The 26,179-nt window shown below is 39.0% G+C and overlaps 3 protein-coding genes across 5 annotated transcripts; 1 reads left to right on the top strand and 2 right to left on the bottom strand.

The window, feature by feature from the left end:
- The first annotated feature begins 758 nt into the window (after positions 1–758).
- LOC114547411 (cytosolic 5'-nucleotidase 1A) lies at positions 759–6,520 on the top strand. Of its 2 annotated transcripts, none has more exons than XM_028566776.1 (6): positions 759–1,185; positions 3,025–3,192; positions 3,290–3,419; positions 4,287–4,382; positions 4,496–4,680; positions 4,872–6,520. In XM_028566776.1, the coding sequence occupies exons 1-6, from the start codon at positions 1,057–1,059 to the stop codon at positions 5,211–5,213; spliced, it is 1,050 nt and encodes a 349-aa protein (XP_028422577.1). In that variant the 5' UTR covers positions 759–1,056; the 3' UTR covers positions 5,214–6,520. The 2 variants fall into 2 exon arrangements, with proteins under 2 accessions (XP_028422577.1, XP_028422578.1); XM_028566777.1 differs by lacking the exon at positions 759–1,185 and adding an exon at positions 1,870–2,289.
- Positions 6,521–7,410: 890 nt separating this feature from the next.
- Positions 7,411–26,169, bottom strand: LOC114547413 (interferon alpha-inducible protein 27-like protein 2A). Its single transcript, XM_028566780.1, has 5 exons — positions 26,068–26,169; positions 23,975–24,026; positions 23,416–23,445; positions 23,072–23,233; positions 7,411–7,658 (listed from the first exon to the last, which is right to left on the bottom strand). Exons 2-5 carry the CDS (start codon positions 23,985–23,987, stop codon positions 7,561–7,563), a joined length of 303 nt encoding a protein of 100 aa, XP_028422581.1. The 5' UTR covers positions 23,988–24,026; positions 26,068–26,169; the 3' UTR covers positions 7,411–7,560.
- Positions 10,905–11,955, bottom strand: LOC114547412 (interferon alpha-inducible protein 27-like protein 2A). Of its 2 annotated transcripts, none has more exons than XM_028566779.1 (4): positions 11,911–11,955; positions 11,724–11,753; positions 11,404–11,565; positions 10,905–11,153 (listed from the first exon to the last, which is right to left on the bottom strand). In XM_028566779.1, the coding sequence occupies exons 1-4, from the start codon at positions 11,918–11,920 to the stop codon at positions 11,056–11,058; spliced, it is 300 nt and encodes a 99-aa protein (XP_028422580.1). In that variant the 5' UTR covers positions 11,921–11,955; the 3' UTR covers positions 10,905–11,055. The 2 variants fall into 2 exon arrangements, with proteins under 2 accessions (XP_028422580.1, XP_028422579.1); XM_028566778.1 differs by having other exon boundaries at positions 11,404–11,601; positions 11,911–11,930.
- Positions 26,170–26,179: the final 10 nt, after the last annotated feature.

Genomic DNA, 26,179 nt, shown 5'->3' with positions numbered 1-26,179 from the left:
TTCTGTTCACAGCAGGGGGAAACAGATACCAAACTGCTGATACAACCTGTTCAACATCACATAAAGACCAGCTAGTCAGTGATTTATTTCAATAATCAAATGTAATAATATATATATTGATTTGTCTAATGATTGATATATTCCTCACACTATAATGTCGATGAATAGCCCATAGTAACCTCAGTAATCTTAAATCTTTATATAACACGATTACAACTCCTTACACTTGTTGCACGTAGGTTTCAGTTTCTCAGAAACTCTCTAAACAGGGCAAACACATTCCTTTGAGCTCAGTTAAGTCTCACATCAGACAAAGGAGGCAGACACTCCCAAAGCTGACATAAAAGAACTTTATGAGTTTACATTTTTCTTTGACTAATAACTACGAGCAACTACTGGATAGCTATAAATCACTGGACTATAATTTTTTTTGTAGACATAGTATGCTTTCGCCATATTTCCACATTTTTATGACCTCTTCGGTACTGCAGCTCTCATTTCTTTTAAATTCAGGCTGAAGACTTTCCAGACGGTTTAAAACAAGAATTTGAGTTACATTATGAACCATCCAAAGGTGTGCTTTTTGTCCCCAGAATCAGAACTAAACAGGAAGAAGCAGCATTCAGTTTTTTAACTGAACAAACCAGAAACTCTCCCTTTTTTAAATTCAGGCTGAAGACTTTTCTGTTTGATGCTGCACACTGCACTGTAACTTTTATTTAATATTTGTTTTTCTTATTCTATTTTAGCTGTTTTTATATTTTTAACTGCTTTAAGCTTCTCTTTAATGTTTTATGTAAAGCACTTTAAACTACCTTGTTTTTGAAATGTGCTCGGAAAAGGTTGAACCAGGAATAGAATGTGCATGATGCTAGATATAAAGGGTATGTAATGGGCCAAATGTAATTCAGATTTTGCATAGACAAGAGTGAGTAATAACTTTATGGGGAACTACTGCCAAAGAGAGTTAGCGAGACTGGAAAAAAAAGCTATCAGGGTTCACACTAGGAGTCAGTGAGGGCTTAAGGGAGATAACAGAGAATTCAGCCAAAGAAGATGAATCCAAATAACAGTCAGACTCGGACCGCCAATGGACAGGACTTGGCCAGCAGCAGTAACCAAACCCCCGGAGAAGATGCTAGGGCGGTTTTGAAGCCCTCCACCCTCGTCAGGAATCTTAAACCAGTGAGTATCCCTACAGTCTTCCTCATGCACTATCCATTTACAGGTGCATTTTCTTCCTTATTATCTTTAATTTATTATGGGTTCTTAGGCCTTTGTAAAGTATCAGAGTTGTTGATGACGAAGAGGATGCTCATTGAACATATTACAAGTGAATTACGAAGTAAAATGTAAACTTGTTGTCTAGGGATGTCCCGATCCCAGTATCGGTTTTTAACTGATGAGGGATCAGCATTCACCAAGTTTACCTTACCACGACTGATGTACATCAGCTTGTAGTGATCACTGCCTTTTATCCATACACGCCCTTTGCCACAGACGAAACGCCAGATACACAATATATCGATATTACAGTATATCGATATCGTGAGATGAGACTAGATATTGTCTTAGATTTTGGATATCATAATATCGTGATATGACATAAATGTTGTCTTTTACTGGTTTTAGAGGCTGCATTACAGTAAATTGATGTACTATTATGAACTTACCAGACTGTTCTAGCTGTTCTTTTATTTGCCTTTTCCCCACTTAGACATCATGTCCACATTACTGATGATTATCTAAAATCTAAGTGTGAAGATATTTTGTTAATGCACCAATTGTTAACCCTAGAATATCGCCGCAATATCGATATTGAGATATTTGTTCAATAATATTGTGATATCAGATTTTCTCCCTATTGCCCAGCCCTACTCTTGACTGCCTGGATGGCAACATTTTTTTGGGTGCGGCCACTCACCATTGTCTGTCCAGAGAGTGTCTCATAGCTTGCCAGCCTTTGGCAACAAGTACAAAAATTTGTCTTTCTTAGTCACCCTTTTATTTTTAATTTTTTCAGAAGAACACTTCTTCTGTGATTCCACCAGGAAACCATGCTTACAGGCTGTTATGTTATTCCCTGGAGCCAACATCGGCAAACAGGAGAAGAAAATCAAAGATTGACTATTAAGCGCAAGATGCGTCACTAAGTTTCGTTTTTATCAAAGATGGACTATTAAGCACAGGAGGCGTCACTAAGTTTACATTTGGTGTCGGGGAACTTGAGACTGTTTATGTTTTGGTTGGGGGTTTGCTGGGATCCTAAAGTGAACTGGTTTTGGTGCAGTAAGTTAAATCTATTAAGCTTAAGAGATAGTTTAGTTACTTTGTTTACATAGTTATTTTTGTTTAAAAAAATAAATTAAAAAAAGGGTGTGCAGCTCTATTATCTGAGAAACTACAAGTATCAGATCGGGACTCGGTATCAGCAGATATTCAATATTTGAAAGATCGGGATCCGATCGAGAGTCAAAAGTTGATCTGGACATCCCTTGTTGTCATCACTTTGGACCTGAATTATGTTGCTCTTATTTGCTAGTTAAACCCTGCCAAGACACACTTGTGTTCATCTTTCAAGGCTGTTTATTTCACAGTGGCCAAAATTTCAGTTGGCAATAAAGCCTTTATTAAATGATTCCTTTCTACAGGGAACTTTCACTAAATAAGCAAACATGTATTAAATATTATGCTGCTGCTGCTGCTACTCAGAATATGAATAATGTACTGTGTCAATACAGGCAGAAAAATTGCAACTTTTTTTTAAAGATTATTTTTGGGGTATTTTAGGCCTTTAATTGACAGGAAAGCTGAAGATGTGAAAGGGGAGAATGACATGCAGCAAAGGGCTGCATCGAGGAGTAAACCTCTATACATGGGCGCCTGCTCCACCAACTGAGCTATCTGGGCACCCTGCAACTTTGAACCCTATTGGACTTCATTTAAATAAGGCAACTGTGTTTGTGAAGAACAACTCTGGATTTAAATCAAATGTTTGTTTTTTTATACACTCTACTCCTCCAGCCCAAGCCAGAGAATGCTATCACCATTGGCGTGTCAGCACGAGTTCTCTTCAACATGGAGAAGGAGCAGCAGATCTACGAGCAGCAGGGCATGGAAGAGTACATCAAGTATCAGGTGGAGCATGAAACGCAGCCTTTCAGCCCCGGTCCTGCCTTCTCTTTTGTCAAGGTCAGAGAAACACATGCACACTATCAACCCAATGCAGAGTGATTCCTTGGTACTCACATTTATTATAACAATAATCTGTGTTTGGTCGTGTTGCCAGGCTCTGGAGGCGGTGAACACTCGACTGAGGGAGCTTTACCCCGAGAGCGAGGAGCTCTTTGATGTTGTGCTCATGACCAACAACCAAGAATACATTGACCAAAGACTCATCAATACCATCAATCATCACCGTGAGTTACAAATACACATATACAAAAACATTTATGTGGCTTATCTTTCAAATTAATTGGTGGCATTTTGTTTATAGAAAAATTTGACAATTTGTTATGGTCCAGTGTTGCTTTTCTCCCACTCTCTGCAGACTTGGGGATGCCAAAGCTGGGTATTACATACTATACTATGACTTTTCATGACTTTTTATGACCTATCATACTATAACTCTTTTATGACTTTTTATGATTTACTATTCTATGACTTTTTATGACTTTTCATGACATACTATGCTGTGATGTTATACTATGACTCTTTTATGACATGTTTATGGCATACTGTGTCAAATCTGCCTCAAATCTGCTAAGTGGGTTTCTTGAAAGTCAACAGGATAGCCCTTTGCATTGCTTTTTACATCAATAACAAGACTGTAAGCTCAACTAAATGTAATTTTACTGATGTTTAGGCGTAACAGTGCATATCAATATATAATATGCATACTAAAACAATTTGTTGGTGTTTTTCCTCAATTTCCAACTCCATCTAAGTTTTGGGGACCCTTCCTCCCTGTGAATGAACAGGGACTGACCGACAGTGGTTATGGTTTGATCCTTCTCATGGTCCACACACCACAATATGACCCCCAGGGATGAGTGGTGGGTGTTGGGGATCTGCGTTCCTGGCTCCTTGCAGAGGTTTGGCAGTCCAAACCCAGCGCCTACTGACGCAGTCAAGCCAAGCAGAAAAATCTCAGTCTCTTCCTTCATTTCACTCACAGATGTTGACAGAGATCAGCTATAAATGTAAAAATTAGTAGTTATGTCCTTAATTAATTCACAACATTGTGATCAGTTGACTGAAGATCTTTTAATTTCTCCTCTCTGCAGAGTTGCGCTTCTGTATGACAGGGGGAAACCACACCTACCACACTAACCTTTACCTGTCTGCTGATCCAGTCAAGGTTCGGGAAGCACTGGAAGAAGGTACATATTACTGAGAAGCTGTAATACTACACTAAAGAGGCAAAAGTAAGTGTCTCTGTTACGTGCTGTATAAAATGTATTGACACACACCTGTCTCCCAACAACACATTTAGGTATAGCAGCAGCCACGATGTTCACCCCAGAGAAGATAACAGAAGTGTCGGAGACTCCGCTGCGTGTCACCTTTGATGGTGACGGCGTTCTCTTCTCTGATGAGGCTGAGAACCTTTTCAATGAGGAAGGACTGGAAAAGTTCCTTGAGAACGAGAAGACACACGCGAACAAGCCTCTGGGCCATGTACAGTATACGCATAATAATACTCACAATAATTTTTACCATATACTTTTCTTTTTCAAAAGAAATGGGCTAATCTGGGTGTTTATATCTTAATTCTGCCTGCCCATTTATTTCATGCCCCCAAATGGAGACTGTGATTTTACTGTATTCCCTAACCCTAACCCTAACCATATTCTTTCTGCTTCCTGCAGGGACCATTGAAAGGTTTTCTGGAGGCTTTAGGAAAGCTGCAGAAGAAGTTTTATGGCAAAGGACAGCGCATGGACTGCCCCATCCGGACCTACTTGGTGACAGCTCGCGATGAAGACATCTCTGGCATCAGAGCCAAAAATACTTTGCAGTCATGGGGTCTGGAGATCGACGAGACTTACTTTCTGGCAGGGGCACCCAAGGGCCCCATACTTGAGAAGATCAGAGCACACATTTTCTTTGATGACAAGATGAGTTACGTAGAGGAGGCCGCTAAAATGGGGATAGTGGCGTGCCACGTGCCCTATGGGAAAGCTAACAGAGAGTCACAAGAAAGGGATTAATGACAAAGAGACTTCTTCCCTACCCCCTTGTAGCCTAAACATCACTGAGACAAAGGTTTAGCAACTGAGGTTGTGATAACAAGCAATGGTATTTATTAATACTGTTTTTTTTTGTTTTTGTATTGCTAAACTACAGTGGGCACAACTGGAGATGTGCAAAATTCTAACTAGAGTCTGCACAGCAGCAGTTCATGTGAACCAAACTCTAGTTCATTTTTCATTGCTTTAACACCGTTTTCAAAACTCTATATACTTATTCCATGGCTTTAACCACTAAGTGCACAATACTGTGAATTTACAGCGTTTTGTTCAAATGCTAATGCAATGCTGTTAACCACACATTCAAAAGAGAATGGATTTCAGCCTGGTGCATTTCAAACACTGATGATTGCAATTTCAGCTGAAAACCTAAGCAGGTGTCTTTTTTTATTAATGGCTTTTAACTGTTCTATAAAGCATTAGTAAATGATTCTTTAAACATGAATAAAGCCTTTAGTTACAAATAATAAACCCTTTATAAAAATTGCCTTATTAGAACGTGGCACTCAATACTGTTTGTGTTAAAAAAAAAAAAATTTGCAGCAGGAAATTTAACTTACGTACCAGCAACCTCCTGCATTATTTTCTGTATTTCTGAAATAAATATTAGAAGTATAAAACATCTTCAAATCCTAAACAATATTTAGACACCATGAAAAAATGTATTGAAGATGACCTGGATGTGCTAACTTGATTAGAAGCTACACAGCAGCAATGAAGATATGCATTTAGTCACTTTATGCAGAATCTCCTTTTGGATTTATAAAATATATGATTTTACTGCTTGTCTGTGTGTTTAAGAGTTTTTTCTAGTGTCTTTTTCTCACTATATTTGGAATTTACTCTGTCAATCTTGCATGCTGTTGGTAAATGTATGCTGAACATGTGGTTGTGTGATCAACGTATATGAATGTATTTTAAGATTTTAAATGGGTGAAATTGGAATAAATTACTTTGTTTATTTGATATATCTTCTCGTTTTAAAATATTCAGCATTTATTGAAATCCATTGTGTGCAATTTTAATTTCTGCTACTTGTCCCTAAAATGCTGAACGTTTGGTGTCTCCCTTGTCATTGTCTGTCTGTCTGACTTTGTCGTTCATGTGTGTTGTTATTGGCACTATTGATCTACTGTTCTGTGTATGAGTGGGAAGCAAGTTTGTACTACAAAAAAAGACCAAACTTGCTCACGTGTTTAAATCTGGGCCAAATGGGTACTGTGGACAGTTATGCAATCAAGTTTATCTGTTTCAGTAAAAATCACTTCAAAAACACTCTTCATTGTCTTTGTCTTATGTTAGTATTCATTAATTTGCAGAAAAAATGAAAAGTCTAGAACTTCCCAATTTCCTCTTGTCATCAAGTATATCAATAAGCCAAAAGGTTGTTTAAATGCGGCCCGCCTGCATTTTCAGGATGTTCATCAGCTGTACAATAGAGTCTGTCAGTCTGCCTCACATCTTTCAGCTAATCCAAAATATAAAGCCACACTAGAGTGTCGCTCATTGTGCTTCAGGCTGCAACACAACAAGTGCCTAGAAGTATAGTGGCCGCTATGGAAACCAAAACGTATTAAATTTGAAACCCTGAGGACCTGATTTGAAACCAAATTTTTCTAAACGATTCCAAACGGGTCTAATCAGACTTTACAAATATATGGGGACCGGCCGAAATGAATGTGTGAGACATTATTATGTTCAACCAGCAGATGGAAAACTTCCCCCTACACCCATTACCTTAAAGCTACAATAATCAATATCAATAACAATGAAACAAATGACTGTGTAAAAAGTAAAAGGTGTCGCTGAGTTATGAACAGCTCATAATCTCCCAACCATAAATCCCCTCCCGCCAGCTGTATTCTTTATAGCATCTACAGCGAGGACCACAATGGAAATAAGTTTGTAACTTTCTTGTGTTATCCTCGACAGTTCTGATAAATGTACAATGTCACTGTGATGGCATCTTGTTATGCATTTATTTCTGTTACTATCTAATAAATCAAATCAAAAAAAAAAATCTCTCAGCTCAGGGTTTTAGGTTTATGGCCTTAACTGGCCAGAAAAAAAATGTTAATGCTACTTTGATTAAAAGACTTTAACTCACCCAGTCCTTTCTGGTGGACGTTATGAGGAATGGAAATATTTAGAGGCGACACTGAAGCAATTTATTATTTATTACAAACAAAACCAATGTATTGCACAACGCAAAAGTGCTGTTTAGTAAGTGAACTAATATAGCCTAATTTGCAGTTGCCTCCTTCACTTGGCAAAAGTAAAAATCTTCTTCTTTTTCCGTCTTGATTTTTTAGATGATTATGGCAGCCAGCCATCCCACTGCTGTTCCAACTGCTGCTCCAGTTCCAGTCACAACTGCAGTGGCAGTTCCTGACAGACCAGCTGCACCTACAGCAAAATACACAGGTTTTATATCAAGGAACTGAGAGAGTATTGTTCTCAAGATAAAAGACTAAATGTAACAATAGCATCTTATAGGCATACATACTTTTGTAATCATGTAATGACATTTACCTACTGCCTGCAAAACAGCCACTGTACTTCCTGCTACCACTCCTCCTCCGTTAGCGACCGCAGCAGCCGACATCATGCCAGCAGCATAGGAGCCTGCTGCTATTCCAGCTGAGGTGAAACCTACGGCTCCTACTACTCCCAGAACAACAGGAGCTGCGACCGCAGCACCTACTGCACATGGACAACAAGACAGCAGAGGAAACTTTGTTGTTAATGCTAGTGTGTTAATCTGTCAGCTCACTTTAAAACGAATCATGCATAATATAGCTAGTGTTATATATTTTTAAAAATAAACACAGGTGATCCATTAAAGCTGTACAAAGTCTTACATGCTCCTCCTCCTAGAGCGGCGAAAGTTACTGAAACATAGTGAAAATCGAAATCAACATTTACAGTTCATCTTGCTTAATTGAAGACATTATTATTGTATCACGAGAATAAAAGCCTATATAAGTAAAAGTATTAGCAGTTAAAAAGTATAAGCCAAGAAAAATGATACTCACACAGACCCATGTCGTGCTATGTAGCGTAGCCTAGCAACCCCACTTTGAGCCTACCATTGACATATAAGGAGAATAGATGAGTGTTGAACTGGGAAGGGTTTTATATACAAGTGGGGTTAGGTTTCATTTCTGCAGAAATGAAACTTTCTTAATCTAAACAGAGGAGGGCGTCACAGAGTCCTTGGATACTTCAATGATGGTTGTTACAGTTTTTTTGGATTGCTTAAGCACGATTTTCAAAACAGGGCCCGTGTTTTCAAAACACTACACACAATTATCAAAACCACACACACAATTAGCAAAACACCTTTGCACCTTTGCAAAATGAAACACTCTTGCAAAAACTATACACTAATTTATAAAAAACATATTTTGTTACCATATGAAACACACACCTTTCATTTGACTTAATTACGTTTTAACCATATACACACTGCTGTTGCTAACCTAAAACACTTTTAGCAATTCTACTTCTCAGTGATTAGAGTACTGTAAATGAATTACACAGAGAAATGTACAATAAGTTCGCCAAACACTACACAAGACCAATGCTGAAGACTGAGGAAATATAATTTATTTCTCTCCATATACCCAAATCAGTCAACATGGAGAATCAACAACAAAACATAACACTGTTAGCTCCACAAACAACAAACCTAAAATATTCTATCCAGTACAGGTTACAATCACAGAAAAAACAGACAAAACAAAAAAAAAAAAAAAAGATCTGAAGAAGTACAGAAAATACTAGACATTATCTCTTCACCTAGCTGGATCCGGCCAAGAGAATTTCATCAACATCACAGGCGATATCCTCATTGGCAAGACAACGTGGGAAGAACCGTCTTGAATGTCGAATCCATCCTTGCACAGCTGCAGCGTAGATTTGGTCACAGGCGTCCTCCATGGCCTCAATGAGGGGTACCTGAGCCTGGGCCCAGAGATTCTAAACCCTCGCGTGAATATGGGCCCCCTTCCTTCTTGTCGTTCTCGACCCTCAATCCTCATGTCACAGGGATGGGTATCAAAAGTGCTGATATGGTGCATCCAATGAGCAGCTGAATTTTTTTTAACTTTTTTTTTTACATTTTTTATACAATTTACTGAGTCTGTCAGGATCAGTCTCAGGTATTGTTACTTTACAGTTTTTTACAACTGCCTGTACACAAAAATATTTACTTGTCACACAATTTTGTAAACCTCTCACTCAAAGAGCCAAACTAAACACAGAATCTCCAAAACTATTTATTTCTCAACCTTTCACTCAGTTTTCAATTGCATGAAAAAACATTTTTCAAAACATTGCTCACAATTCTCTACCTAAGACACAAAAATCTAACAGGAAGTGACTTGCTTTCCTTTTCCAAACACAACCAATCAAATGCTACACTTATTCACCATGTCACACATACAGTAAAATCCTCACATGTGCAAACACATTATGTTTAACTGATCACTAACCAATCACTGCTTAAGTATAGGCCTATAAATAGGTCACACGTCAGATTACCTGTTTGAACAATGGATGACAACAATAGACAGAGTAAGGGGAGGAGGAGGATGAGGCAGGGGACGACAAACAGGACAAGAGTTGGAAGAAGAGGACGAGGAAGAAGAGGATTGGGGCAAAAAAGCGAAGGAAGGAGAGCCATCACGGATAAGATCTGATAAGGCATTATCAATCAATCAATCCGATTGTTTTGCATACAACCCCATCCAGCCCCGTAAATGTAGATGTATGGCTGTGAAAACAAAACAGCTTTAAATTTAGAACAACAGTGTGTACATGGTATATCAAGATTTTCTATTGTGAAAAAAGTGTTTGCCATTTGATGCAAATGCTTCATTTTGAGATGTGTTTATGGCATTTCGAGTGCAGTTTTGGGAATTGTGTGTAGAGTTTTGAAAAAGGAGACATAGTTTTGAATAACGTCTGTAAGCAGTTGTAAAGCAACACTGATCAATATTAGGCTACATAACAAAAGTAAAAGGTGTTGCTCATAGTTATAAAACAACTGCTGATAGTAAAATGTTGTAGAAAAAAACTGTATTAACTAGAATCAATTAATGAAACATAACCCTAAAAATATTAGGAATATTTTGACACTAATGTAGTCCCTTGAGGCCACACCCTTGTGATGCCTCACATTACCTGAGGAGTCAAAACTAGAGTTGAATGAAAAATAACTCTCCAACATAATTCTTAGTGTTATACTGCCATCAGCATAGACAGACACCACGATAGTTCTAGTTCCACCTATTTTTTTTTATCTTCAGTTGAAAAGCCTGTTACCTCAAAGCAACACTAATTAATAGGTATAACAATTGATCAAGTGACTGTGTGTGAAGTAAAATGTGTCGATCATAGTTATAACCAACAGCTGATAATGTCCCAACTATTAAGTTCCTCACAGCTGTCTGAACTTTATCGTCCTTTAGCTCAGTGTTTTGGTTTTAATGTCCATAGCTTAACTGTGGCCAGAAAAACATGCTTAGGCTACCCTTATTTTAAATAAGTTAATAAACTAGTGAACACGTCATACATTTACTCACTCTGTCCTTTCTGGTATAGATATTATAAGGAATGGAAATATTTACAGAGGACACTCTGAACCAGTATCTTTCACAGGTTACACAGATTTATTGCACAAAACATTGTCTGAAATCACAAAAAGTGCTGTTTAGTAAATTAAATTAACTGATGTAATTTGCGATTGCTTCCTTCATCCGGCAAAAGTTCGTGAAAGCATCTTGGTCCTTCGTGGTATTCAGATGAGTGCAGCGAGGCCTAGCACTGTTCCTCCAACTCCAGCTGCTCCAGCGCTAGCCGCAACAGCAGTGGCAGCTCCTGACAGACCGCCTGCAGCTACACAGCGAGATATACACAGGTTCAATATCAAGGTACAGAGAAGCTGACAAAAGGATTGTTCTCAAGCTATAAGACTAGCCTAAGTAAAATGGTAGTATTACAAGCGTCATGTTCTACATTAAACACTGTATTGTAAACCAAAAGCTACACATCATTATGACAATGTGAAATTACCATTAAGATGAACGTCAAAACCACAAGATTAACATTTAAACAAAAACAAAAAAAATCAAGTTAAGGGTTTTACCTGCTGCCTGACAAAGAGCCACCAGACCTCCCGCTGCCACTCCTCCTCCGTTAGCGACTGCAGCAGCCGACATCATGCTAGCAGCATAGGAGCCTGCTGCTATTCCAGCTGAGGTGAAACCTACGGCTCCCAGAACAAAAGGAGCCCCGACCACACCAGCTACTGCACATGGACAACAACACAACACAGCAGAGGGAACTTTGTCGTTAATGCTAGTGTGCTAATCTGTCTGCTCACTTTAAAATGAATCATGCATAATACAGTTCTATGTCTTAAAAAATAAACACAGGTGATCCATTAAAGCTGTACACAAGCCTTACCTGCTCCTCCTCCTAGAGCAACGAACGTTACTGAAACACAAGATGAAAATCAAAATCAACATTTACAGTTCATCTTGCTTAATTAAAGACATTATTATTTTATCAAGAGAAAAGCCTATATAAGTAAAAGTATTAGCAGTTCAAAAAGTATAAGTAGGCCTATAGCCCAAAGAAAAATTTTACTCACACAGTCCCATAGCTGTAGCGTACTCGTCCTGATGATGAGTCTTGAACTGGGTCCGTCCTGATAATGATATCTTGAGAATAGATTTATGTTGAACTGGGAAGGGTTTTATATACAAGTGGGGTTAGGTTTCATTTCTGCAGAAAGGAAACTTTTTTCATCTAAACAGAGGAGGGCGTCACAGAGTCCTTATCTCCATTTAACCCAATGTTGATGAAATTCTCTGGCCGGATCCAGCTAGGCGAAGAGATAATGTCTAGTATTTTCTGTACTTTGTCGGATCTTTTTTTCTGTTTGTTTTTTTTTCTGTAATTGTAACCTGTACTGGATACAGTATTTTATCTTTGTCTGTTGTTTGCTGAGCTAACAATGTTATGCATGCTACTGTAGTAGCTGTATGAAAACTGGGACATGTCTTGTTGTAATTTTCCATGTTGACTGATTTGGGTATATGGAGAGAAATAAATTATATTTTCCTCAGTCTGCAGCATTAGTCTTGTGTAGTGTTTGGTGAACTTATTGTATATTTGCACTTTCTCTGTGTACTTCATTTACAATACTCTAATCACTGAGAAGTAGAATTGCTAAAAGTGTTTTAGGTTAGCAACAGCAGTGTGTAAGTGGTTGAAACTGAATTAAGTCATATGAAACGTGTGTGTTTCATATGGTAACAAAATATGGTTTTTCAAAATTAGTGTATAGTTTTGCAAGACCGTTTCATTTTGCAAAGGGTCTAAGGTGTTCTGCTGATTGGGTGTGTAGTTGTGCTAATTGTGTGTAGTGTTTTGAAAAACCCGTCCCTGCTTTCGAAATAGTGCTTAAGCAATAAAAAAAAATAAAAAACTGTAAGTCCCCATCCTCTCATTTACAGTTTTTTTTTGATTGCTTAAGCACTATTTTTATGTGTTTGCGCACCTGATGGCTGTGTTTTACAGATTGGCTCATACTGTAGGTGTAATAATTTGACAGTCAGTGCTTTGAACTGCAAGGAAGTGACATCATGATATACTTCCGTGTTTTGCTAATTGTTTTGCCAAAAGTGTGAGGCTGACATTGTGCTTATAGTGGTGCACATCTGGGCCAATGTTTTGCTCCTTGAGTGTAAGGTTTTGATAATTGTGTAATACTTTTGATTTCAGTGTGTCAAGAAATCAGCAAAAACTGTCAAATAAATGACTCTGTGAAAAAACTTAGATGTAATACTGTAGGACTGTATTTCCCTGCTATTTGAAAGCTATCAGTGGCAGCAAAGTTTCTTCAGTTTACGAAAGGTAGAGTCGGTTAATCTCTGAATCACTTTCTGTTCAAGTTGTCAGGTGAACATATCCAATGATGAGCATCAAACATGTTTGATGTAGTGTTATAGATGTAGTCTCACCCAAGGCCGTTACACCTGGCAGCACAACCAGGTGCTAACGTGTCTAACAGCAGTGCCCTTCCTTCCCAGTCACCCCTGTGGCAGCCAACACCATTTGTTGGGGAGGGCGAGGGTCAAGCCAGCCTCACCACCGTAAGACCAGACACTGGGCAGCTGGGCAGAGCACGGGACTGGAAGCTGCTGGCAGACTTGGGACAAGCTGAGATCGCAGCCACCAACCTGCGACCAGACCTTGTTCTGTGGTCAGCCTCGCTCAAGCTTGTCTACATCATCAAGCTCACCGTGCCCTGGGAGGGTGCAGTGGAGGAGGCCTACGAATGGAAAAGTATAGTTTGAAATGTATCTCTCATCTCGTCTTCCTGTGGAGGGGAGGAGATGTTGTTGCATTTTTTATACAATTTACTGAGTCTGTCAGGATCAGTCTCAGGTATTGTTACCTTACAGGTTTTTACAACTGCTCACACCAAAAAATGTTATATGTCACACAATTGTGTAAACCTTTCACTCAGTTTTCAAATGCATGAAACACTTTGCAGAGGTGAAAAGAGTTTCAACATCTTTCTCACGCTCAATAATAAAAATAAAAAGCAAGTGCTAAGACTTAAGAGTTAATGGTGGCCAAATGATTGTCAGTCAGTCACCTTAAGTATTTTTTATAACATGATTACAACTCCTTACACTTGGATCTTGATTTGGAACACTAGTAAAAAACAAATGTTATTGTTTCTACTTACATTATTGTAGCTCGTAGGTTTCAGTTTCTCAGAAATGATTCTTGTAGTGATAGACATGAAATTATTATTGTAGCCTCTCCAAACAGGTTATGCATCACATTCAAACACGTTCCTTTGATCTCAGTTAAGTCTCACGCCGGAAACAGGAGGAAGAAACTCACTCCCAAAGCTGACAATACTGTTGTCAGCTTTGACAGCTTGACAATACTGTTCCTTCATGTTAATCACCAAACATATTTGCTCAGGGCAGCTCAGTGGGAATAATTATGTTTCGTGTTTATGTTTCATTAACAGGTAAGGCCTTCATTACAGTGGTGTGAGGACAACACCATGTGCCAACAAGTACAATAATAATTTTTTTTATCAATGCATGGAAAGAAGGAGTAAGATGTAGGCCTAGTGCAAATAACAATGGGTGGAATAAGCACTGGAAACATCTTTAAATTTCAGTTGGTGAGGAGGGTTTGCTCCAAAATAGGATGGAGAATAACTTTTAATTCCCTGCAGATATACTGAGGTCATTTTAGACTGTGGAATTAAAGCTTTACATTTCTGCAGAAATGAAACTTTCTTAATCTGAACAGAAGAGGGCGTCACAGAGTCCTTGGATACTTCAATGATGGTTGTATTAAACTGTACAAACTGAGGATTCAGTCTTTTACTTTGGATTTCTTAAACTGATGATGTGGTCTGAGTTAATATTGGATAGTGTATTGCTTATATGTAGTCCTCTGCCAAGAAATGAAAAACAGGGATTATAAATGAGTCTTAAATGCACTGTGGCTGATCTTATCCAAGCAGCAGCCTAGTCCTAGTCTTTTTCAGCCTTTGAAATGTATCTCTCATCTCGTCTTCCTGTGGAGTGGAGGAGATGGTGTTGAATTTTTTATACAATTTACTGAGTCTGTCAGGGAGGTCAGGATCAGTCTCAGGTATTGTTATCTACTGTTTTTTATAACTGCTTACACCAACAATCTTTATATGTCACACAATTTTGTAAACCTCTCACTCAAAGAGCCAAACTAAACACCAAATCTCCAAAACTATAAGCTATTTCTCAGCCTTACACTCAGTTTTCAATTACATAAAACACTTTTTTTTCAAAACATTACTCACAATTCTCTACCTAATTAAGACACAAAAATCTAACAGGAAGTGACTTGCTTTCCTTTTCCAAACACAACCAATCAAAATGCTACACTTATTCACCATGTCACACATACAGTAAAATCCTCACATTATGCTTAACTGATCACTAACCAATCACTGCTTAAGTATAGGCCTATAAATAGGTCAAACGTCAGATCACCTGATTTGAACAATGGATGACAACAATAGACAGAGTAAGGGGAGGAGGAGGGAGAGGCAGGGAAAAAAGGAGATGGAAATATTTACAGATGACACTGAACCAGTATCTTTCACAGGTTTATTGCACAAAACATTTCAGTTGTCTAAGATGACTAAAGTGCTGATTATTAAGTGAACTGATGTAATTTGCATTACCCAAAATGTAAAAATTTAAAACGTCATAAATGCATCTTGTTCTTTCTTGATTTTTTTTTAGCTGACTTAGCTATTCAGCAATTCAACTGCTGCTCCAGCTGCTGCTCCAAAACCGGAGTCTGCAGGGGCAGCTCCTGAAGGACCAGCTGCTCCTATACAGCAAGATACACGGCTTTATATCAAGGTAGCGTGCAGAGCTACAGAGAAACTGAGAGAGTATTGTTCTCAAGCTAAAAGACTAAATGTAACAATAGTATTTTATAGGCATATACATACATACTTTTTAAAATCATATAATGGCATTTACCTGCTGCCTACAAAACAGACTGTGGCCAAATCAACCGACACAAAAATTGTAGTGCACTCTTATACTGGCACGCGTGGTAAATGCATTCAAATGTCCCAGATCGAGTAAGCTCATGGGTGTATTAAGAGAAGAGTAATAAGTAAGCTACGGACGGACTAGCGAAGTGAGCGAAATGATACACATGGGACTACTTCCGGTTTTCAAAATAAGGTGTTAATACAATGTACATATTAAAAGAAGGTTTTACCTGCTGCCCGACAAATAGCCACCTCCTTCAAGACAAACTTTCTTCTTTAATACACTGAAGAAATAAATGTTTGGCCCAGGAGGTTGTGGTGGCTCTTATCAAGATCAAAGTAGGCCTAGTTAGTAAAGTACAATATTAAGTAGGTATATATTTAAGAGATCATAATAGTGTTATTCAGGACCTGCAGCTACTTTGACGATAAATTGTTTTCACCGTTTAGGTTCATATAGCCTATACCAACAGTTAACTGCAATAAATAAAGGAGAATTTAATTAAATCTGCTATTTGAGTCAAGGCATAGGCTATCTATGGCCACATTCTTCAAGTCCCCATCGTCTCATTTAAATGATGAACGACTTTAAACTATGAAAACACCTTGGTGTAATATTAAACTCTTGTCAGTAGTACGGTCCCTGCTATATGAAAGCTTGTGTTTGGGTGAAAATGAAAGCTCATCTTCCGTTTACAGAAAGAGATGGGAAATATCTGTTTCACTTTCTGTTCAAGTTGTCAGGTGAATCTACCCGATGATGAGAGCATCGACGTGGCCTGTTATCAATAATTACATGAAGTAATTTAGAAAGAGCGCATGAAGTCCTGAAATATATTTTTTGCGCACACGCTATTTATCTTTGAGCACAGTACAATTGTAAAGAATGTATGTCTATAGATGTTTTTGGGCAACATAAACTTTATTTTAAAAACATATTGTCTGGTGAAATAAAACGGAAAACTGGACAGATATTCTGAACCGGATTAGATGAGATCATTTATTTCATCATTTTATTGTTTTTTGTCGTGACTGTATGATACTCGTTCTCGAATGATTGATTGCTGCATTCAATGATCATAAAAAAATGATTAGCTGACACCTCCCGAGCGATAATTATAAAGTCAGACAGTGGCTGATTCGCGATGTTCTCATGCGCGAGTTTGTGTGCATGTGCGCATGCGTGGGTTGAAATGGAACGCGCTCCTTTGATGGAACGCGCTCCTTTGAACGGCTTTGATTCCTTGATGTCTATGATGTCATGCCAGTGACCCTGGATCAGTTTGATTCTAAAACCAGCCTTTAGTTTTCACTCTTGACAAGTGACCTGAAGACTACACTCAGAAACCACAGTGAGGATCGACAAACTACTGAATTATACTGTATACAGCAAGTTCCAAATAAACCCAAGCAAAGCAGCCTAGTGAACAAAAAGTCTCCAAAATGGACAAATCCGGATCCGAGATGGACAACAATATCCATATCACACCAGAGGATCTTCTGCCCATAGTAAACAAATGTTTTGAGAGAATCTCTGCAGCACAGTGGACTATGATAGCTGCAGATACCTGGGACTCAGAGACACAAGCTAATCTGACCGATATGCTTACTGAAATCGTACAGTCGCTCTCCACAGACATCCTGAGAAATGTACTACCAACGTGTCAGCAACTTCTTAAGACTGAACCTCAGGCTGATATAACTACACTTTTGAATAACTTCATCATTTGCATTGGAGACTCCATCCATGGTAGCTTTGCTGCAGCTTTTCATGTCCCACAAGACAAATGTGAAAATGCTGAGAAGCTGGCAGCACTGGTCGAGACTGAAGTTGCACAAAAGGTACACTTTGCTGTAGCTGTGGCCATGGACAGCCCTGTTTGGCCATCAGAACCTGCAGTTTTTGTCAATGGCTCCATGTCCAACACAGCGGCTCTTCGTCTTATGGTGTTTCATGCTAAAAAATGTCTTAGAAGATATTTAGGTAAGCTGAACTCCCAGTGCCTGGGACTGTGTTGGCCGAAAAAAAGCACTGAGCCACAAAAAAGCTCTGAATCTACAACAGAGATGGAAATGGAAGAACCAGAGAAATGTGAATCATCTCAGAGCGTAAAATCTAGGATCTCTGTCCCCTCAGCGACAATTGCTGTGAGTGAAATCCTCGACAAATGGTCCGGCGAGACACCAGAAATCGAAGAAGAGGCTGAAACCGCTCTCCCGCCTCTCAGCACCTCTCTGGATGCTCATTTTGCAGCGTCTAAAATTGTCAACACTATAATTACTGACCTGCATGACAAAGACTATGGACATGTCCCTGAGTGCACTGAGAAAAGTAGCTCATCTGGACCTCATTTTGATATAAGGTTAATACTAAATGAGGTAAAAGACTTTTTCGCCTCAAAGGCCGCACCTTCAGAAGATACCGCCAACGACAGCCAAAACGTTCGTTGCAAGTTTTTCAAAACACAATTTGAAAAAATGCAGGCAGAGCTGAAGAGCGTGTATACAACTAAAGACACAGGCTTCGTTGTGAGTCTGAAACCGGATTCAGGGTTCTCTCAGAATAAAATCGTACAAGATTGGCACTCTGATGAAGACATTCTCCCAGGAGTTATACTAGAGTCTACCACGCCCACCCATGAGGCTGGACGTCTGACAAGCAGGCAGAGATTGATCAGTGTGAGAAAGCAGTCTTCTTCAGTAGATTATGAGACCATCAAAAATGACGTTGACAGCTTGTTTAATCAATTAAACCTACGACAGAAACCCACAGCAAAAGGCAGCAAAACACCAGATGTCTTCGCGTCAAATGGCGTGTTCAGGAAGTTCTCAAAGGCACTGACTGATAAAATGTACGACCACCTGATGACTGGCCCAACATATCAGATTCCCATGGTTGAAACGGAAAGATGTCTCTCTGACTCGGTCATCTCTGGGATCAGAAGAAAGTCTCACCTTTCACCTGAAGTTCTATATGTCATAACGGAGGACGCAGTGGGGAAGTTCTTGCAGCAGGGGTTACTCTGGTTGGAAAAGGACCCATCAGAAAAAGCAAGTCACAGTGACAAAGTCTCTGGTGCTCTAAGTGACATCCAAAACTTAATCGCAAAAATGCTGACACAACCCACAGAAGAAAACGACAAGCAGGAGTCCCCTAAAGCCAGCGACAGTCAGCGTCAGACTACAACACCTTCTCGTTCAAGTCAGGCATCAAACGCTAAGGATGTGACACTATCTGAGTACATGTGCAGTGATGATGATATCAACAACTTGGATGTCAGATGCCATGTTGATAGTTACAAATTAATTCCACGCAATGTGGCTCCAAGAGTCGCAACTAACGAGTTGTCCTCTGAGTGTTCATCGGCCTCTGACCCCAGTCAGACGACTGAGAGGTTGACCGACCTCTTCATCACTGCTCTGATCATGAGGCTTCTCACAAAAGTCCCTTGGAAGACCAGAATGTCCCTGCAGCTGGCAGACATCGACGCCATCATCAAACGTCTGTCAGAGAAGGCGCAGAAGGAAATCAACATCCCTGACTCTGCTGTCAGAAAAAACAGAAACATCTTGGAAAATGCCCACAAGAAGATGTTCATAGACCTTCAAAAGGAGTTTGGTTCTCCTAAAAGGCTACTGGAGGCTGCAATGGCATCAAACGATACATCTTTTGATGATGCTGTTTTGAAGAGTTTGAAAACCAATCTGAATATCCTCCTCGGTCCACGGCCAAAGACATTTGCAGCTGTGAAGTCTGCAGTTGTCAAGTTTTTTACAGCAGTGGGAAACCGGTTAAGCAAGTCCTGTAGGGGTTTCCCTGGCTGCGGCCCCAAGCAGTCTTAAAGCATACTGCTTTTGTCTTGGGTATAATCCAGGTGCTCTGGTGTCCCTTTAACATTTCCTATCATAAAAAAAAAAAAAAAAAGGCAGCTATACCTTGAGGCATTCTGTATTCTTCTTGAAGGAAACAATTTAATAGGTCCACCATCACACCTTTCATCTCACCTGTGATAGGTAAACCCAGCCCGATCTGCCGGCGATTTGATTTTGCCCTGCAGCTCAGGCTGGAAACCTGTACGTTTATCTACCCTGCTTCCGTTACAATTTTGTGGGAACCAATCACACCTTCCATCTCACCTGACCTGTGATAGGTCCGATGAGATGAAGGGTAGTGGTAGACTGGGTAAACTCAGCCCGATCTGCCGGCGTTTTGATTTCGCCCCGCAGCTCAGGCTGGAAACCTGTACGTTTATCTATCCTGCTTCCGTTACAATTTTGTGGGAACCAATCACAAACTGGCTTATCCACCTGGCGCGCTATTGGCGGGTTTAACACGACGACGATGGAGAAGCAATCAAGCAGCTTCTTGTTTACATTCGTCCACCGAAGCGCAGCAACCCGCTGTCGCTGCTACGTCACCCGGATCGTTGGTCTGATTGGTTGACGGACTATCCAATTGCGTACTGAGTCATTTGAACTATGGCCGTTGATCACGCCTCTTGTGCAGTAGAAAATACAGAGCAGACTCCCCAGACCAAGCTCAATCTTTTAAGATTGAGCTTGGTCTGGTGATAGCCAGACTAGGGTGGTGGTGATTTTATAACAAAAACCTAAAAAAAATTCTTTCCTTCAAGATGAGTGCCATGAATAGACCTTTCTCACAGCAAGCATTTTGACACATAATAGCAATTGTTCCATTTAGGTGTTGCACTTGTGTTGGACAAGTCAAAATGTCCGCTGTAAAACATTTCAAATCATAACAACATTAAAAAAAAAAAAAATTTGAAAATATATTTTGGTTGTGTCAGATGTTGTCAAGGGTAACACATACTTAACTCAGGTTGATTGTAACAAGAAATGTTGTAGAACAAAGAAGATAATGTGTGCTAGTCGTTTCCTCTATAAAAGGTGGTTATTGCATGTAACCGTGTTTCTGTTATGTGTTTAAGCCTCCTTAAACACATAACAGGCAAAGGTGGCCAATTACAACTTTCTTCTGTCATTAATATGGTATATTTCAGGCTTTATGTATTCCTACACACCAGGGATTTAACATGTAAAATAGGGTATAACATATATGGAAACATGTAAGATAGGATAAAAACAAGATAAAATAGTATTACGATAAAAGTGGAATATCATAAGTATGTATTATCATTATCAAAAAAGAAATAATGATTACAAAAAAAAAAATACTGATTCTGGGGCGTCCTCTAGCTCACCCAGTAAGAGCATTCGCTCCATGTTGAGTCCTGCAGCGGCGCAGGTTTGAATCCGACCTGTTGCCCTTTGCTGCGTGTCATCCCCCATCTCTCTCCCCCATTCCAGTCTATCCACTGTCACTGTATATTAAAAAGGGAAAAGACCCAAAAAATAAATTAAAAAAAATACTGATTCTGACAAAATATTTACCAGTTACCTATCTAAAAGCTTGTGAAAAAAGATTTATTCTAGCTATAACGAGGATACTTTTATAAAAAAGGTAACAGTGAGGCTCAATGTAATGACGACATTTGGTCCACCATTAACAGCTATAGGAAACGAATGAGACATTCTGTTCAACCAGCAGATTGAAAACTTCCCGATTTTTGAGCACACTCAAAGAACAGAATCTCCAAACTATGATGTTTTTTTTACCGTTGTATGAGCTTTTTAAGAATCTTTCAGCTCATAGTTTTGGTTTCATGGCCCACAACTGACCAGAAAAATGCGGCTTTAAATAAAAAAATAAATAAAAAAAAGTTGATGAACCAGTAAACACATATTAATTTACTGACTCAGTTCTTTTAGGTAGACATTATGAGGAATGGAAATATTTACAGAGGACACTGAAATAGTATCTTTTCACAGATTTTTGCACAAAACATTTCAGTTGTCTGAAATTACAAAAGTTCTGTTTAGTAAATGAACTGATGTAAAGCGGTCGTTATAGTTAATGATCATTTCCTGGGTTTTGGATGTTTCGAGCAGGAGATTGTTGTTGTAGCACCACCAAGGAACTGCCCGGGCTACCTGATTCAAATAACTGTACTCCTAGTTTTTGGTTAGGAGGCCTATTATACTTGTGTGATCATCAGCATATTTCAATTCAATGTTATTATTGTATCAAATCATAACAAGAGTTATCTCAAGACACTTTACAGATAGAGTAGGTCTAGACCACACTCTATAATTTACAAAGACCCAACAATACCAGTAATTCCCCCAAGAGCAAGCATTTAGTGAGACAGTGGCGAGGAAAAACTTCCTTTTAGGGAGAAACCTAAAATATTTGAAGATGGTTACCGAACTGTGCTGTGAAATTGTATGCTATAAAAGGAAAAGAGCCAATGTGATAAGACAAGACGAAGGGGCACCAGTGCTGAGGATTCAAAGGGCTTCAACCCACTGTCTCCTTTCCCACAGGAAGCTCCAGATATCCATATGAACCCACAGCTGATAATGTCCCAACTATGCAGTTCCTATGCATGCTGCTTTAATAAAAAAAATAAAAATAAAAAAAAGAGTTTATGAACCAGTAAACACTTTCATTAATTTACTCAGTCAGTCCTTTCTAGTGGACATTATGAGGAATGGAAATATTAACAGACAACACCGAAGCAATATCTTTCACAGATTACACAGTTTTATTGCACAAAACATTTCAGTTGTCTGAAATCAGAAGTGCTGTTTAGTAAATTAACGGATGCAATTTGCAATAACCTCCTTAATTTGGTAAACGTAAAAATATCGTAAATGTATCTTGTTCCTTCTTTATTTTGAGCGGATGAAGCTGGTTAGCCATCCCACTGCTGCTCCAGCTCCAGCCACAGCTGCAGTGGCAGCTCCTGACAGACCAGCTGCACCTACAGCAAGATACACAGGCTTTAGTATTGTTCTCAAGCTAAAAGACTAAATGAAACAGTGGCACTATTGTCATCACTGTGTATAGAGTAGTAGCTGACCATTTCATTTTACCTAAACACTTTATTTTGTTGAATACCGCATTATTTATCCACATAAGCTTATTAATCTCTAACATGACAATGCTACATTAATGATGGTTCAATTCCACGTTTGTCAGACACATTGTGTAGAAATTAATGTAATTAATTAATACTACTTCGAAACGACATTACAAGTTACCTGGCACATGATTCCCCTTTTATTATTGTTTTAGTAAACAGTTTAAACCACAAGATTAAAATTAATTAAAAAAAAAAAAAAATCAAGCAATGGCATTTACCTGCTGCCTGCAAAACAGCCACTGTACTTCCTGCTGCCACTGCTCCTCCGTTAGCGACTGCAGCAGCCGACATCATGCCAGCAGCATAGGAGCCTGCTGCTATTCCAGCTGAGGTGAAACCTATGGCTCCAAGAACAACAGGAGCCCCGACCACACTAACTACTGCACATGGACAACACAACACAGCAGAGGGAACTTTGTTGTTAATAATAGTGTGCTAACTTGTCAGGTCATTTTAAAATGGATCATGCTTGTATAAGTTTAACATGTAAATGGTGTTAAAAATCAGTTTAAAAAACATAAACAAAGGTGGTCCATAACGTCTGGACGGTACAAAGTCCTACCTGCACCTCCTACAATGGCAGCAACTGTCCCTGAAACAAAAAATGAAAGCCAAAATCCACCTTTACAGTCCATCTGGCTTAATCAAAGACATTTGCTTTGGTTACTCACGTTATGTTTTTTAAGGAAAGCTCATCAGTAAAAGTATCAGTACCTACAAGGAATTTTATAGGGATCGTCTAGGGTGTAATTTCCACTGGGGACAGGGAGGACATGTCCCCCCCACCCACTTTTCAAACTCCGGTTTGTTATTTTATTTATAAGTCTCGGTGATCTGCCCCTATTTTAAACAATAAAGAAAGTAAGACATCTTTTTCCTTTCTTATTTTCTGGAATAATATATAATTACAATCAACTTAATTATTTTCCAGATTTTGAATCATCATAGTCGCTAAACTTAAAAAAAAAAAAAAAAAACTTAAAAATGCAGGAAATATGATTCAAATAGAAAATGTTTTTTTTGGGGCAGAGGACCCCCAGACCCCCCGTTTTGTGTGTTCCCCCTACTTGTCAAATCAAAGTCACACTCTTGAGTATCATAAAATGACCAGCAATACTCACCAGCAGGGCCCATCTTGTTTATAGGTCTGACGAACTGTTCTGAGAAACCACACTGTTGGAATCAAAACAAAAAAAGGGGTCCCTTGGTGTGTCATCGAAGAACAGGAAGTGAAACTTAAAATGTTCTCTTTAATCATAACAAAAAAGACAGAAGTCTTTAATACGTCAATGATTAACATTTCCGGTGTGACGTGTCAAAATGATTGTTCACAAACATCTCAGACATAATAAGTGGAGCATAAAAAGATGAAATGAAAAAAAAAAAAAAGAATATCAGGATAAAAAAAGAATAAATATGCTTAAATACATTAAAATAGCAGCTCAGTTTGAGGTTGTCATTTGGTCTGGTTGAGGATACTGATGGCATTTGGAATAAAGGATTTTTTACACTAATACACTTTTTGCCAGAGGCACTCTGTGGCGCCTCCCAGACTTCAGGAGCTCAAACTGGCTTGAAAGCGGGTATAAGTTAGCAGCAGGTTTGATATTCGCAGGATATTCGTTTTCGACCTACCCCCATTCAGTGTCTTCAATAAAATTCCACTACTTTACTAGTGTAGTATGTTGAGGACAGTTTAGGAAACTATCAAAAAAAAAGATCACAATGGTATTTCTTGTCGCTACCGATTTACGAGCAAAAACAGCACTTCAATCTACGTTCTGGCTGTGGGCTGAGTTAGGGACGTCTACAAATTACATTGCTCAGGTTGACATAGACTAGGCCTACTGGGATTTTTCAGGAAAGAAATCACCAAAATTCTATAAAAATACATTTTCTCATTCGGATAGCTGTAGTAGTTGCCAATGGTAAGCCTTTACTTACTACAGGTCATATTTTTCTCATATGTCACATGATAGTGAAACAGTATGAAATTAAAAGTTTTAAATATTCACCAAAAATTAACCAAAAGACATTTTCTCATTCTGATTGCTGTAGTAGTTGCCAATGGTGGACTGCTAGTTACTACAGGTCATATTTTTTTATGTCATTATAGGGAAGCGGGATGGAATGATTAACATATTCACCAAAAATCAACCAAGGGACATTTTCTCATTCTGATAGGATGGAATGGTGAAAAAGAGGTTAACATATTCACCAAACATATTCACCAAAAATCAACCAAAAGACATTTTCTCATTCTGATAGCTGTAGTAGTTGCCAATGGTGGACTGCTAGTTACTACAGGTCATATTTTTGTCATATGTCACATTATAGTGAAACGGGATGGAATTAAATGCGTCGGGGATATGCAGGGATATGTCAATGGGAAAAGCAAGCTACTAAGCCACGCCCACGGCAGTCGCTATGACGACCAGCCACGCTGAGGCGATACTAAAATCTGCAATGGAAAACCATAGACAGTATATAATGGACCAATAGACCCCGTTGCTCTGGACGGAGACCAGTGAAGGCTATTAGAAGCACTTTTCCGGTGATCTCTTGCTTTACTGCGCAGCCTCCAACTGACAGAGACAACGTAAATGTGACGTGAGCAACGTGTCTGAAAGTTGTAAGTCTTCTGGTAGCTGTGACAAGAGAAATCTCAATCATTTACAATCTTACAGAGACGGAGAGCGTAGGTGTATGTAAGGAGATAACATAAGCACAGGCTAATTATTGCTAACTAACATGCTAGTTAACATTAGTAATTAAACCTAAACAGCTAATGTAAGTCGAAACTGCCTGCGAGCTTCTCCTGTACTATACGGTAATTCCTCTACTGTGCGACAGTGAGTCACTTGGTTGTGACACAATCGTTAGCTTATTTTTACAAAAACGTCTGCTTTTATACATTGTCGTGTTTCTTTAGAAATAAACAATGGACAAATAGAGTCTTTAAACGCTTCAGGTGTAAAGTTATTCGCAGTCAAGTGGCGTAAAAAAAAATGGCAATCAGTGTAATGCTAACAAGAGGCGATCGCTTAGTAGCAACATGGCGCCATCGGAGGTTCGCGTTCTGAAGCGAAGCTTACCCCCTTGTGGAAAACCAATCAAAACTACAAAAATACTTTTTAATGTCACTTAGGATACGAATTATTGACAAATCGTGTGCCCTTATGCTAATAAACATTAGCACAAATCCTAAACGCACCCTCTTCTGGAAGACACAGCCGAGAAAACGCCCCTCAGTCCGCAGACAGCCGCCTCGACCAGGTCCCGAGTGACACAGCAGCCGTTTTGACGTCTTTCCGGAACTGCACCTT

The sequence above is a fragment of the Perca flavescens genome, chromosome 20, assembly GCF_004354835.1.
Source record: "Perca flavescens isolate YP-PL-M2 chromosome 20, PFLA_1.0, whole genome shotgun sequence".
Lineage (NCBI taxonomy): Eukaryota > Metazoa > Chordata > Actinopteri > Perciformes > Percidae > Perca > Perca flavescens.
Note: the sequence above shows the minus strand (reverse complement) of the source record. Positions and strands in the feature narration are given on the sequence as shown.